Source organism: Trichomycterus rosablanca, chromosome 4 (genome assembly GCF_030014385.1).
Source record: "Trichomycterus rosablanca isolate fTriRos1 chromosome 4, fTriRos1.hap1, whole genome shotgun sequence".
Taxonomy (NCBI): domain Eukaryota; kingdom Metazoa; phylum Chordata; class Actinopteri; order Siluriformes; family Trichomycteridae; genus Trichomycterus; species Trichomycterus rosablanca.
Window position 1 is genome coordinate 31149289 of NC_085991.1, and position 15602 is coordinate 31164890.

General features: G+C 39.3%; 1 protein-coding gene across 1 annotated transcript in view; it reads right to left on the minus strand.

The window, feature by feature from the left end:
- Positions 1 to 6927: 6927 nt before the first annotated feature.
- LOC134311916 (mucin-3B-like) overlaps positions 6928 to 15602 on the minus strand; it is a 32133-nt gene continuing 23458 nt past the window's right edge. The window contains exon 2 of the mRNA XM_062993565.1: positions 6928 to 15560. Coding sequence (XP_062849635.1) covers positions 6928 to 15560 — 8633 coding nt within the window. The remainder of the gene's footprint in view (positions 15561 to 15602) is intronic.

Sequence of the window (15602 nt, forward strand, 5' to 3'; positions counted from 1 at the left end):
ATACACTTATATTAATTATATGGGTTCTCTACACAATAACACTTATCTAATTTACATCCCACATCTGAGTTTTATGAATATCATTTAACATTTTTATGTTTGTTCACATATTTATCATTATTCATAATCAAATAAAAAGCTGTTCTGCACACAATAAATATGAAATAGATTAAACAATGTAAGTATGGTAAATGCAATGTTAGATTATATTTCCATTAGTAGTACTAAAGCTACAGGTTAATAATGATTAACTGATTTGGATAAAGCTATAGCATTTTACAACATCCTAACATATTAAAAACTACTGGTGTGCATACCTGTATAATCAGTATATGATAGACTTTAGTCATTTAAACTTTTTGCTGCACATTTGCTTTAAATGTGATATATACTGTGTATATAATATAGCATACCTTTATGTACTTACAGTGTTATTGTCATTCAGATACTGAAGTGAAATTTGATTCTAAGGCATGTTGTGTAAGGAAGGGCGAATGATGGCTGGATGGGGACTGTTATCTGGGATACTCTCCTGGCTGTAGTAGTTCTCAGCGTTGTGTACAGGATTATCGTATGTTGAGGTATAAGCTGAAACATAATGATATTTTTTACTTAACCAGTAAAATTGTGGAAAAAACAACAAGCCGTATGCATTTTGTCACCCACACTAGGCGAGTGCATATATGCGAATCAGCCTTGTGTATGGAGAGACACCCTGATCCGCACTCTTTTCCCGCCTCTGTGCAGGCGCCATCAATCAGCCAGCAGAGGTTGTAGTGTAACAGTTACGAGGAGTCCCTATCTGGCTTAATACCCCACCCCTATATGAACAATAGGCCAATCGTTGTTCATGTGGCCGCACAGCCCAGCCGGATGGCAGAGCTGAGATTCGATACAATGTATTCGAAATCCCAGCTCTGGTGCGCTAGCATGTGTTTTTACCACTGTGCCACCTGAGTGGCGTGTTTTTCTTTTTTCTTATTTATATAACACTTAAAGCAGTCCAGGGTCTTCATTGTTGTTTATTGTGATTTATAATTTAATGGGACATAGGTCTGGACTTTAACAGATAGATCTGGACTGAGACAGGTCAGTCTAGCATCATCTTTATGGTTTTGTATTGATTATGTATTTGACTGAGCTTATCCATCCCTCAGTTCTTACCAGTTTCCAGATCCCTGTCATTTATTTGAACACCCATAGCATGATGCTTTACCACCATGTTTCACTGGAGGAATGGTATTAGCCAGTGCTTGTTGTTCTCCTCAAAAAAGTTACATTTTAGGCTTATCCAACCACATAATATTTGTGCCTACGCTGGCAGAGACCTTGTAGTCACATGTACATGCAGTTGAATGCCTTTTACTCAACAGTGGCTTTTGTCTTCCCACTATGCAACAACAACCTAATTTATGGAATACTGCAGAGATGGTTGTCCATTTAACAGGTTAACCCATCTGTGCACAGAACTTTTGGAGCTCTGATTTGGCTGGATGGTAAACTCTAGGAAGGTTCAAAGTTGTGCAAAGCATGTCCCTTTTCAAAATGATTGAGGCCACAGGGGTCCTCAGAACACTCAAAGTATTAGATTATATTCCTGCCACAATATGTTCCTGAAGATCTACATGGACTTCATGGCTTGGATCTTGTCATGACAATGCAGTGTACAGTGAGCTCAGGTGGCACAGCGGTCTGTTACACTAGCCCACCATGATCGATCTAGTTTAGAAATCTGAATGAATAAGTGTATCTTATCCCCAATCTTATCATTATAAAGCCCTGAAACACCAAGAGCTGAGCAAACATACCAGTCCCCTCATCCAACTGGTCCTGAGTCACTGCACCGATACACCACTAACACACACCGATACACCACTAACACACACCGATACACCACTAACACACACCGATACACCACTAACACACACAGATACACCACTAACACACACAGACACTCTAATAACACACGCAGACACACCACTAACACACACAGATACACCACTAAGACACACAGATACACCACTAACACACACCGATACACCACTAACACACACAGATACACCACTAACACACACAGACACACCACTAACACACACAGACACTCTAATAACACACGCAGACACACCACTAACACACACAGATACACCACTAACACACACAGACACTCTAATAACACACGCAGACACACCACTAACACACACAGATACACCACTAAGACACACCGATACACCACTAACACACACCGATACACCACTAACACACACAGATACACCACTAACACACACAGACACACCACTAACACACACAGACACTCTAATAACACACGCAGACACACCACTAACACACAGATACACCACTAACACACACAGACACACTAATAACACACACAAACACATTATTAATCACGCTGCCACACCACTAATACACACTAACACAATAGAGACTCAGGAACAGGAGAAATCTGCAAACCCAGTTAGAATAAACCAAATTACACAAAGACTCAGAACTAAATATCTGAATTATTGGAAAACTTAAACTAAAACTCAAAGTAAAATGCAGTGTTATTTGGCCCCAAACAGACACTACAGTGCAGCAGATTAAGAAACACCCTGACGAGGTACAGACTGAGCGCACACGACCTGGCCGTGGAGACGGGGCGACACACCCGATCCTGGCTGCCCCCCGGGGAGAGGTTGTGTCAGCACTGCACTCTCAGTACAGTAGAGATGGAGCTGCACTTCCTCACCCAGTGTACCAAGTACCACCACATCCGGTCCCAATTCTTCCCTAAATTTAATAATGTCATCCCCAACTTTACCTCCCTCCCAGACCCCGACAAACTGCCCCACCTACTGGGGGAACACAGAGAGAGCTGCACACTAGCAGCACTGTATACACACACCTGCCACCAGGTGAGGGACAGTGTGTGACCATGTCCCATACACACACACACACACACACACACACACACAAACTGATCGTTATTACTACCTCATTATTGTAAATATTATAATTTTTATAGTTATTATTTTGCACTGTTTTTATTAATATTTTATTAAATTTTATATTTTTGCACATGTAACTGTTTTGTATATATTTGTTCTTTCTTATTTTTATTTGTATTATTTCTCTGTAACTTGCTCTGGCAATACGAATGTCCTTATTTGTCATGCCAATAAAGCTTCTTTTGAGTTTGAGTGTACATTATTGGGTAAAATGAATGACAATTATATCCATGCAAAATCTGATCTACAACACAAAGTGAGTACATTAAGGAGCTGTGCATAATTGCATTGGCAAGTTAATATCCTTCACATGTTGGTACCTGAACGAGATGTGCTTGCTCTATTTTGTGAAGGCCATTCAAAGTCATCATTTAACCACTGATTCACAAGAGCTTCTCTATTGTCTTTATTCCTGTGTTGAGTTTCACAAGGGGAAAAAAGTGTCATTAGATTACTTTAAAATTCTATACATTAACATAAAGTAACTTTCTTTATTGTAATTACTCTGTTAATAATAAAAAAGACAAGCACACAACTGAACTTCTTACCTCTTTACTTTCCTTTTATAAATCAAGACATAAGCAGACAAAGCTGCTACTGATAATAATAAAACCCCAGCGACAACTCCAATTCCTGCATAAAAGCCCAATTTGTTAACTTGGTAGTTGCAGTCTTCTCCAAGGTACCAGTTTGCCTCTGCTTGAAAACAGCTAGAACATAAAAGTGCCATAGATCAAATCACTTTCCTATGCTATGTACATTTCTTTATTTCAGCCTATTGTCCAAGGGTCCCAAAAAATCGATTATGGCACAGAATTTAAAACTTTATTTTATATATTATATTATTTTACTATATATACTTTACTATTAATTATTTTAATATAATTTTTTTTTTAAAGAAGAAAAAAGTGTACCCACAAGCAGATTGGGCCTTGCTTGTAAAGCTCACATGTGCCTCTGTTCATGCAGTTTTTTCTTTTAGGATGAACAGGATGACATGGGTTCACACATGCCTGTTTGCCCATAACAGTGACAAAAGCATAATATTGCCGGTACTCTGCAGCAAGCTCTGCAGTAATTTTCTCGCAGAACTCTAGCATACAAAATAAGTAATGTTAAAATATTAAGTGCATATTAATTATTGTGTTATTATCATTGAGTCACGATGAGCCTTGAGCTTTCGGAAAAAAACTTTTTTCAGTTACTCACACATACAGTAATGCAAGTTTAATGTGGTCAGGCCACCTTCTGTATGTTTTTGTAAGGTGGGAGTAAAATGGAGAACCAGAAAGAAAACCACATGGGAGAACATGCCAAACTGAAATAATGTTCCAAAATAATCAGATTACCTGTTCCATTTGGTTCAGTTATATTGACCTTGAATGCAATAACAGTAACGTTTGGGCAGCCTAGAAAAATAAAATCTGGAGATTATTACATATTTCAAGGCAAATTCAAGCACTTTAGCTAAATATGATAAACTGTAAAAACATTACCAGTGATCAGGGAAGAACAGTTATAAACTGATTGCAGGGCATTTGTCACCTCCTTCAAGAACTCATCATATTGATCACCAACATTGTTGTTTTCCATTTTTACAACAATATTGTGTTTAACATTTAAACTAGAACATGATTGAACAAAAGTAAATGAAAATGTTAACTGTCATTATTACTACATTATTACTTTATGTAGTACAAAGTACAAATAATAAAGGTCAGTAAAAGATAGGTATTTAAGAGAATGTCACGGTCCTCTGTGCTTTCAAAAATGCTGACTGTGTTTTGGAATGCCTACCTTTTTGTGTCTGAGCTTTTTCTCCTAATATTCTTGCTCTGACTTGGACTTATGATAGTTTTTCCCTCACTGTGAAGAGACAAATGAAAGTGATTCTTTAACTTTGCTTTTTCTTTAACTTTGTAAATCATACTTCGAATGGAGGATTTGTATGGGTTATAAAATAATGTTTCTTATTGTGTGTTTCATGTATATGTTTATAAATAAACAGATATACCTGAGTATTATGTTTGTGATATTTATGAAGTTTGTAATATAGTTGTTATAGAATGGCATCATCTGTGAAAATAAAATTAGATTTTATATAGTTTACATTTAGTTTATTTTATTGTGTGAAAAAAGAAAAACAAAAATAAAAAGACCACTATTCATAACACTACTTTTCTTATATAGATCAACGATACATTATCAGACATTTCAGGGAGGTACCCCCGGACCCAGACCTCGACCCCCCAAGCCCAAAAAAACTGAGCTACTAAGCTAACTGTTCTCGTCACAAATACATTAATGTGTACTACATAGTGCACTAGATGGTGTGAAAGATAATAGATTTATGTTCCCTACATAGTGCACTAGATTGTATATTAGAAAATAATTTATGTTCCTTACTTAGTGCACTAGATAGTGTACTAGATAATAGACTTATGTTTCTTACATAATGCTTTAGGTAGCGTATTAGTTAACGGATTTAGGTTCCCTACATAGTGCACTAAATTGTATATCAGATAACGGATTTATGTTCCCTACATAGTGCACTAGATAGTATTTTAGATATGAATTTATGTTCCCTATGTAGTGCACTACATAGGGAACATAAATTCATATCTAAAATACTATCTAGTGCACTATGTAGGGAACATAAATCCGTTATCTGATATACAATTTAGTGCACTATGTAGGGAACCTAAATCCGTATACAGTATATTAGACCACGGATTTATGTTCCCTATATAGTGCACTAGATAGTGTATTAGAAAACGCATTTATGTTCACTACATAGTGCACTAGAAAGTATAACTAGATGATGATTTGTGTTCCTTACATAGTGCACTAGACAGTGTATTACATAATTAATTATGTTCCCTGCATAGTGCACTAAATTGTATATCAGATAACAGATTTATGTTCCCTACTTAGTGCACTAGACAGTATATTAGACACTTGATTTATGTTCCTTACGCAGTGCGCTAAATTGTATATCAGATAACGGATAACAGAAAAAGTCTGTGTCGACTGCGTGCGCGTGTGTGTGTGCTCTTGGCCGCTCGTTCTATATTCCAGGAGATTTTATCTGACTTGCGGGCATCAGGGAGCCGCTATGCATATGCGGGAGACTCCCGGAACTTCCGGGAGACTTGGGATGTCTGCATTACTGTATATGGTCAAAAGTATGTGCACACACCTCTTAATTAATTAAATTAATAACTAAATACAGATTGGTTACTGCATTGTGATTCCGGAGAAGCCTGGTGACCCTGACCAGGATAGAGCGGTGGTAAAACATGAAAATGAAATGTAAAAATTTAACATAAAAATTTAACACAAAAACACAAACACAAAACATTATGTTTAAGCATAATTGAGTCTCTGCGCACAAAGCCAGATCCATAAAAAACAAGGTTTGATGAATGTGACAAGCCCTGACCCTTAACCCAAAAATGAATTGAAATAGTGATGCAAGCCAGATCAACTATCTAACGTCAGATCCCGACCCTAAGTCCCACAGGCACATGCCAAAATATTGAGGAAAGCCTTCACAAAAGAATTAATGCTAAACGCTCAACTAGTTCATAGTCAGGTGTGTACCTCATCCTTTGCATATGCAATTGTACCCATGGCCTCATTAACAATTTAGGACAATAGTACATACGAACATCTGTTGTACTGGTTACAGATATACTTACCTGATCTTTAAAGTTCTTTACAAATATTTTATGTTCATCTGAGGTTGTATTACTGTATTGAGGGTTATATGGCTCATTTAGTTCAATTTCAGCAATGGCTGACCTTAAAATTACAACTGAGGAAAACAGAAAAAAGGTTTTAGGATAAAATCAGACTGGATTAATTAGCTATATATATTTAAAGCTAAACGTATTAATGTTTTAAGATTATTTTTAAAACTTTACAAGATTAACAGACCTGGAGCTGTGATAGCAGTTTTGATATTTTCACATTTTTGTCCTGAAAAATTAGGAGTACAATAACAGCTACTGGAGTCTGAATTTGGAGTTCCACCATTTTCACACACTGAAGGTAATTTTGTAACAGCATTTGTTGTGGTATGGGTAGCGGGGGAAGTTGAGGTTTTTTTCAAGTCCTCTAAAGTTGTAGTTGCATCTAATGTAGTTGTGTCCAAACCCTCTGTGGTCGTGCCTGCAACTTGAGCAGTTGTATCTAACCTGTTAGTTGTTGTAGCTGTATCTGATGTCATTGTTTCCAAGCCATTAATTGTTGTGCTTGTATCTGGTGTAGTTGTTTCTAGGCTATTAGTTGTTGGCCCTTCACCTAATGTTGTTGTCTCTGCATCTTGAGCAGTTGTTTTAAAGCTCTCTGTTGTCGTGCCTGCAATTCTTGTAGTTGTTTCCCAACCCTCAGTAGTTGTGCCTACATCTGAAGTAGTTGTTTTAAAACTATCCAGTGTTGTGCCTGTATTTTTTGTAGATGTTCCAAATGTACCAGCATCTGAAATGGTTGTTTGAATGACCACAGCTGTTGCCTCAGCATCTGTGGTAGTTGTTTTGAAGTTAACTATTGTAGTGTTTGCATTTGTGGAGGGGGTCTCCAAGCTCTCTAATGTTGTGCCTGCATTTGAGGAAGTCGTTTCCAAATTTTCAGTGATCATGCCTTCATCTGGTGTGGATGTTTCTAAGATTTTGGTTGTTGCTGATGGATCTGGAGTAGTTCTTTCCAATCTCTCTGTTGTTGTGCCTCTATTTAAAGTTGTTGTTCCAAAAATAATTGTTGATAGGCCTGAAACTGGTGAGGATGCTTCTAAGCTTTCAGTTGTTTTTGGAGTGGTTGTTTCCAAACTTTCTGGAGATGTGCCCTCATTAATTGTAGTTGTTTTCAAGCCCACTGTTGTTCTACCTGCATCTGGTGTGGATGTTTTTAAGCCTTCAATTGTTGTAACTGCAGCTTGAGTTGTTGATTCCAAGATACCAGTTGTTGTGCTTGCATCTGAGGTAGTTGTTTGCAAACCTTCAGCGGTTGTACCTGCATCTGAAGTGGTTGTTTCCAAGCTTTTTGTAGCTGTAGCTGCATTTGGTGTAGATGTTTTCAGGCTTTTAGTTATTGAGTCTGCATCTGAAGTGGTTGTTTCTAGGCTTTCAGATGTCTTGCTTGTATCAGAAGCAGTTGTTTCTAAGGTGCCAGATGTTGTGCCTGCATGTGGAGTAGTTGTTTCTAAGTGTTCTGTTATAATGTCTGCATCTGGTGTGGATGTATCTAAGCTTTTAGTTGTTGTGTCTGTATTTGAAGTCATTTTCTCCAAACCTTCTGTTGATGTGCCCTCACTAAATGAAGTTGTTTTCAAGCCTTCCATTGTTGTGCCTGCATCTGGTGTGGATATGTTTAAGCTTTCAATTGTTGTACCTGCATCTGAAGTAGTTGTCTCAAAACCTTCAGTTTTTGTAACTGCATTAGAAGTAGTTGTTTCCAAGCCTTCTGTTGTGGTGTCTGCTTTTGGTGTGTACATTTCTAGGCTTTTGGTTGTTAAGTCTGCATCTGAAGTGGTTGTTTCTAAGCTTTCAGATGTTTTGCTTGTATCAGAAGTAGTTGTTACTAAGCTGTCAGATGTTGTGCCTGTATCTGAAGAAGTGGTTTCGAAGATCTCTAATGTTGTGGCTGCATTTGAAGTAGTTTTCAAGCCTTCTGTTATCATGCCTACATCTGGTGTGGATGTATCTAAGCTTTTAGCTGTTGATGTGAGATATAAAGTAGTTATTTTCAATTCCTTTGTTGTTGTGCCTCCATATACAGTTGTTGTTCCAAAAAATTCTGTTGTCATGCCTGAAACTGATGAGGATGTTTCTAAAGTTTTAGTTGTTGTGTCTGTATTCGGAGTAGCTGTTTTCAAACTTTCTGTTGATATACCCTCATTAATTGTAGTTGTGTTTAGTCCTAAAGTTGTTGTGACTGCATTTGAAGTAGTTGTTACCAAGTTTTCTGTTGTTCTGCCCTCATCTGGAGTGGATAATCTTTTAGATGTTGTGTCTGTTTTTGGAGTAGTTGTTTGCAAGATGCTAGTTGTTGTGCCTGAAGTGGTTGTCTCCACATTGTTTGTTGTTTCTAGGCTCTTAGTTGTTGTGCCTTCATAAAGTGTAGTTGTTTCAGCACTCTCTGTTGTTGTGCATGCATCTGATGTGCTTGTTTCTAAACCCACTGTTTTTGTGCCTACATTTAGTGTAGTTGTTTTCCACTGATGAGTGGTTGTGCCTGCATCTGGTGAAGTTGTCTCTAAGTTCTCAGTTGTGGTTGTTTCCAAGCCCTCTGTTGTTGTGCCTGCAACAGGTGTGTTTGTTTCTTGGCCTTCAGTGGTTGTTTCTACATCTAGAGTAGTGAATTGCCAAGGCTGAGTTGTTGTGCCTGCATCTGGTAAAGTTGTTTCTAAGCCTTCTTCATCTAAAGTAGTTGACTCCAAGATTTCACTTGTGGTGCCTTTAACCTGAGTTGTTGTTTTCAAAACCACATTTGTTGAACCTGCAGCTGCAGTTGTTTTCAAGTTATCGGTTGTTGTGCCTACATCTGGGTTAGTTCTATCCAAGTTCTTTGTTGTTGTACCTGCAAATAGTGTAGTTGTTTCTATGCTCTTAGTTGTTGTGCCCTCATAAGGTGTAGTTGTTTCAGAGGTCTCCATTGTTTTGAGTGCATTTAGTGTAGTTGTTTCCCAGTGCTGAGTGGTTGTGCCTTCATTTGGTGTAGTTGTCTCTAAGCTGTTAGTTGTTGTGCCTGCATCAGGTGAAGTTGTTTCTAACCCTTCAGTTGTTGTGCCCTCATCTGAGGTAGTTAATTCCAAGCTTTCACTTGTGGTGCCTTTGAGCTGAGTAGTTGTTTTTGAAACCCCAGTTGTTGACCCTGCAGCTGTGGCAACGGTTTCAGGATGATCTGTTGTTATATTTACTTTGGGGGTAATTGTTTCCAAGCTCTCTGTGGTTGTGCTTTCCTTTTGTGTGGTTGTTTCCAATCCTTCTGTTGTTGTGCCTGCAACAGGTGTGTTTGTTTCTTGGCCTTCAGTAGTTGTTTCTACATCTAGAGTAGTGAATTGCCAAGGCTGAGTTGTTGTGCCTGCATCTGGTAAAGTTGTTTCTAAGCCTTCTTTATCTAAAGTAGTTGACTCCAAGATTTCACTTGTGGTGCCTTTAACCTGAGTTGTTGTTTTCAAAACCACACTTGTTGAACCTACAGCTGAAGTTGTTTTTAAGTTATCGGTTGTTGTGCCTACATCTGGAGTAGTTGTATCCAAGATATTTGTTATTGTACCTGCAAATGGTGTTGTTGTTTCTATGCTCTTAGTTGTTGTGCCCTCATAAGGTGTAGTTGTTTCAGAACTGTCCGTTGTTTTGAGTGCATTTAGTGTAGTTGTTTCCCAGTGCTGAGAGGTTGTGCCTGCATCTGGTGTAGTTGTTTCCAAACCATTAGTAGTTCTGTCTGCATGTGGAGTGCTTGGTTCTAAACCTTCTGTTGTTGTCCCTACATCTAGTGTAGTTGTGTCTAAGCTCTCAGTTGCTGTGCCTTCATCTGGTGTAGTTTTCTCTAAGCTCTCAGTTGTTGTGCCTGCATCAGGTGAAGTTGTTTCCAAGCCTTCAGTTGTTGTGCTTTTATCTGAAGTAGCAGATTCTAAGTTATGACTTGTGGTTTCTTTGAGCTGAGTAGTTGTGTCCGAAACTCCAGTTGTTGACCCTGCAGCTGTGGCAATAGTTTCAGCATGATCTGTTGTTGTATCTACTTTAGAGGTAATTGTTTCCAAGTTGACTGTGGTTGTGCTTCCCCTTTGTGTGGTTGTTTCCAATCCTTCTGTTGTTGTGCCTACATTTTGTGTGGATGTTTCTAAGTTTTTAGTTGTTGCATCTGGAGTAGTGCTTTCCAAGGCCCCATTTGTTGTGCCTGCATAAAATGTAGTTGTTTTCAAGCTTTCTGTTGATGTGCCCTCATTTGCTGTAGTTATTTTCAAGTTTTCGGTTGTTGTGTCTGCATCTGGAATAGTTGTATCCAAGTTAATTGTTGTTGTACCTGCAAATGTTGTAGTTGTTACTATGCTCTTAGTTGTTGTGCCCTCATGAGGTGTAGTTGTTTCAGAACTCTCCGTTGTTTTGAATGCATTTAGTGTAGTTTTTTCCCAGTACTGAGAGGTTGTGCCTGCATCTGGTGTAGTTGTTTCCAAACCATTAGTAGTTCTGTCTGCATCTGGAGTGCTTGGTTCTGAGCCCTCTGTTGTTGTCCCAACATCTAGTGTGGTTGTGTCTAAGCTCTCAGTTGTTGTGCCTGCATCAGGGGAAGTTGTTTCTAAACCTTCAGTTGTTGTTCCTTCATCTAAAGTAGTTGATACCAAGCTTTCACTTGTGGTGCCTTTGAGCTGAGTAGTTGTTTCTGAAACCTCAGTTGTTGACCCTGGAGCTGTGGCAATAGTTTCAGGATGATCTGTTGTTATATTTACTTTGGGGGTAATTGTTTCCAATGTCTCTGTGGTTGTGCTTTTTATTTGTGTGGATGTTTCCAGGCTTTCTGTTGTTGTGCCTACATTTTGTGTAGATGTTTCTAAGTTTTTAGTTGTAGTTGTTTCCAATCCCTCTGTTGTTTTAGTTGTTGCATCTGGAGTAGTACTTTCCAAGGCCCCATTTGTTGTGCCTGCATATAAAGTAGTTGTTTTTAGGCTTACTGTTGATGTGCCCTCATTTGCTGTAGTTGGTTTCAAGTTTTTGGTTGTGCTTGCATCTGGTATAGTTGTATCCAAGTTATTTGTTGTTGTACCTGCAAATGTTGTAGTTGTTACTATGCTCTTAGTTGTTATGCCCTCATAAGGTGTAGTTGTTTCAGAACTTTCTGTTGTTTCCAAGCCTTCTGTTGTTGTGCCTGCATCTGGTGTGCTTGGTTCTAAGCCTTCTGTTGTTGTCCCTACATCTAATGTAGTGTTTTCCCAGGGCTGAGTGGTTGTGCCTTCATCTGGTGTAGTTGTCTCTATGTCCTTAATTGTAGTTGTTTCCAAGCCCTCGGGTGTTGTGCCTTCATCTGGTGGGCTTGGTTCTACGCCTTCTGTTGTTGTCCCTACATCTAGTGTAGTGAAACCCCAGGGCTGAGTGGTTGTGCTTTCATCTGGTGTAGTTGTCTCTAAGCTCTCAGTTGTCGTGCCTTTATCTGGTGTAGTTGTCTCTAAGCTCTCAGTTGTTGTGCCTGCATCACGTGAATTTGTTTCCAAGCCTTCAGTTGTTGTGCTTTTATCTGAAGTAGTTGATTCCGAGCTTTCACTTGTGGTTCCTTTGAGCTGAGTAGTTGTTTCTGAAACCTCAGTTGTTTTTCCTGCAGCTGTGGCAATGGTTTCAGAATGATCTGTTGTTATATCTACGTTGGGGGTAATTGTTTCCAAGCTCTCGGTGGTTATGCTTTCCCTTTGTGTGGTTGTTTCCAAGGTCTCTGTGGTTGTGCCTACATTTTGTGTGGATGTTTCTAAGTTTTTAGTTGTTGCATATGGAGTATTACTTTCCAAGGCCCCATTTGTTGTGCCTGCATATAAAGTAGTTGTTTTCAAGCTTTCTGTTGATGTGCCCTCAGTTGCTGTTGTTGTTTTCAAGTTTTTGGTTGTTGTGCCTACATCTGGAGTAGTTGTATCCAAGTTATTTGTTGTTGTACCTGCAAATGTTGTAGTTGTTACTATGCTCTTAGTTGTTGTGCCCTCATACGGTGTAGTTGTTTCAGAGGTCTCCATTGTTTTGAGTGCATTTAGTGTAGTTGTTTCCCAGTGCTGAGTGGTTGTGCCCTCATTTGGTGTAGTTGTCTCTAATTTCTTAATTGTAGTTGTTTCCAAGCCCTTGGTTGTTGTGCCTTCATCTGGTGTAGTTGTCTCTAAGCTGTTAGTTGTTGTGCCTGCATCAGGTGAAGTTGTTTCTAACCCTTCAGTTGTTGTGCCCTCATCTGAAGTAGTTAATTCCAAGCTTTCACTTGTGGTGCCTTTGAGCTGAGTAGTTGTTTCCGAAACCCCAGTTGTTGACCCTGCAGCTGTGGCAACGGTTTCAGGATGATCTGTTGTTGTATCTGCGTTGGGGCTAATTGTTTCCAAGCTCTCTGTGGTTGTGCTTTCCTTTTGTGTGGTTGTTTCCAATCCTTCTGTTGTTGTGCCTGCAACAGGTGTGTTTGTTTCTTGGCCTTCAGTGGTTGTTTCTACATCTAGAGTAGTGAATTGCCAAGGCTGAGTTGTTGTGCCTGCATCTGGTAAAGTTGTTTCTAAGCCTTCTTTATCTAAAGTAGTTGACTCCAAGATTTCACTTGTGGTGCCTTTAACCTGAGTTGTTGTTTTCAAAACCACACTTGTTGAACCTGCAGCTGCAGTTGTTTTTAAGTTATCGGTTGTTGTGCCTACATCTGGAGTAGTTGTATCCAAGATATTTGTTATTGTACCTGCAAATGGTGTAGTTGTTTCTATGCTCTTAGTTGTTGTGCCCTCATAAGGTGTAGTTGTTTCAGAACCGTACGTTGTTTTGAGTGCATTTAGTGTAGTTGTTTCCCAGTGCTGAGAGGTTGTGCCTGCATCTGGTGTAGTTGTTTCCAAACCATTAGTAGTTCTGTCTGCATGTGGAGTGCTTGGTTCTAAACCTTCTGTTGTTGTCCCTACATCTAGTGTAGTTGTGTCTAAGCTCTCAGTTGCTGTGCCTTCATCTGGTGTAGTTTTCTCTAAGCTCTCAGTTGTTGTGCCTGCATCAGGTGAAGTTGTTTCCAAGCCTTCAGTTGTTGTGCTTTTATCTGAAGTAGCAGATTCTAAGTTATTACTTGTGGTTTCTTTGAGCTGAGTAGTTGTGTCCGAAACCGCAGTTGTTGACCCTGCAGCTGTGGCAATAGTTTCAGCATGATCTGTTGTTGTATCTACTTTAGAGGTAATTGTTTCCAAGCTCTCTGTGGTTGTGCTTCCCCTTTGTGTGGTTGTTTCCAATCCTTCTGTTGTTGTGCCTACATTTTGTGTGGATGTTTCTAAGTTTTTAGTTGTTGCATCTGGAGTAGTGCTTTCCAAGGCCCCATTTGTTGTGCCTGCATAAAAAGTAGTTGTTTTCAAGCTTTCTGTTGATGTGCCTTCATTTGCTGTGGTTGTTTTCAAGTTTTCGGTTGTTGTGTCTGCATCTGGAATAGTTGTATTCAAGTTATTTGTTGTTGTACCTGCAAATGTTGTAGTAATTACTATGCTCTTAGTTGTTGTGCCTTCATGAGGTGTAAATGTTTCAGAACTCTCCATTGTTTTTAGTGCATTTAGTGTAGTTGTTTCCCAGTGCTGAGTGGTTGTGCCTTCATCTGGTGTAGTTGTCTCTAACTTCTTAATTGTAGTTGTTTCCAATCCCTCTGTTGTTGTGCCTGCATCTGGTGTGCTTGGTTTCTTGCCTTCTGTTGTTGTCTTTACATCTAGTGTAGTAAATTCCCAAGGCTGAGTGGTTGTGCCTTCATCTGGTGTAGTTGTCTCTAAGCTCTCAGTTGTTGTGCCTGCATCAGGGGAAGTTGTTTCTAAGCCTTCAGTTGTTGTGCCCTCATCTGAAGTAGTTAATTCCAAGCTTTCACTTGTGGTGCCTTTGAGCTGAGTAGTTGTGTCAGAAACCCCAGTTGTTAACCCTGCAGCTGTGGCAATAGTTTCGGGATGATCTGTTGTTGTATCTATTTTGGGGGTAATTGTTTCCAAGCTCTCTGTGGTTGTGCCTCCATTTTGTGTGGATGTTTCTAAATTTTTAGTTGTTGTATCTGGAGTAGTACTTTCCAAGGCCCCATTTGTTGTGCCTGCATATAAAGTAGTTGTTTTAAAGCTTTCTGTTGATGTGCCCTCAGTTGCTGTAGTTATTTTCAAGCTTTCGGTTGTTGTGCCTAAATCAGGAGTAGTTGTATCCAAGATATTTGTTATTGTACCTGCAAATGGTGTAGTTGTTTCTATGCTCTTAGTTGTTGTGCCCTCATAAGATGTAGTTGTTTCAGAACTGTCCGTTGTTTTGAGTGCATTTAGTGTAGTTGTTTCCCAGTGCTGAGAGGTTGTGCCTGCATCTGGTGTAGTTGTTTCCAAACCATTAGTAGTTCTGTCTGCATGTGGAGTGCTTGGTTCTAAACCTTCTGTTGTTGTCCCTACATCTAGTGTAGTTGTGTCTAAGCTCTCAGTTGTTGTGCCTGCATCAGGTGAAGTTGTTTCTAAGCCTTCAGTTGTTGTGCCTTCATCTAAAGTAGTTGATTCTAAGCTTTCGCTTGTGGTGCCTTTGAGCTGAGTAGTTGTGTCCGAAACCCCAGTTGTTGACCCTGCAGCTGTGGCAATGGTTTCAGGATGATCTGTTGTTATATCTACGTTGGGGGTAATTGTTTCCAAGCTCTCGGTGGTTATGCTTTCCCTTTGTGTGGTTGTTTCCAAGGTCTCTGTGGTTGTGCCAAAATTTTTTGTGGATGTTTCTAAGTTTTTAGTTGTTGCATATGGAGTAGTACTTTCCAAGGCCCCATTTGTTGTGCCTGCATATAAAGTAGTTGTTTTAAAGCTCTCTGTTGATGTGCCCTCAGTTGCTGTAGTTATTTTCAAGCTTTCGGTTGTTGTGCCTAAATCAGGAGTAGTTGTATCCAAGATATTTGTTATTGTAC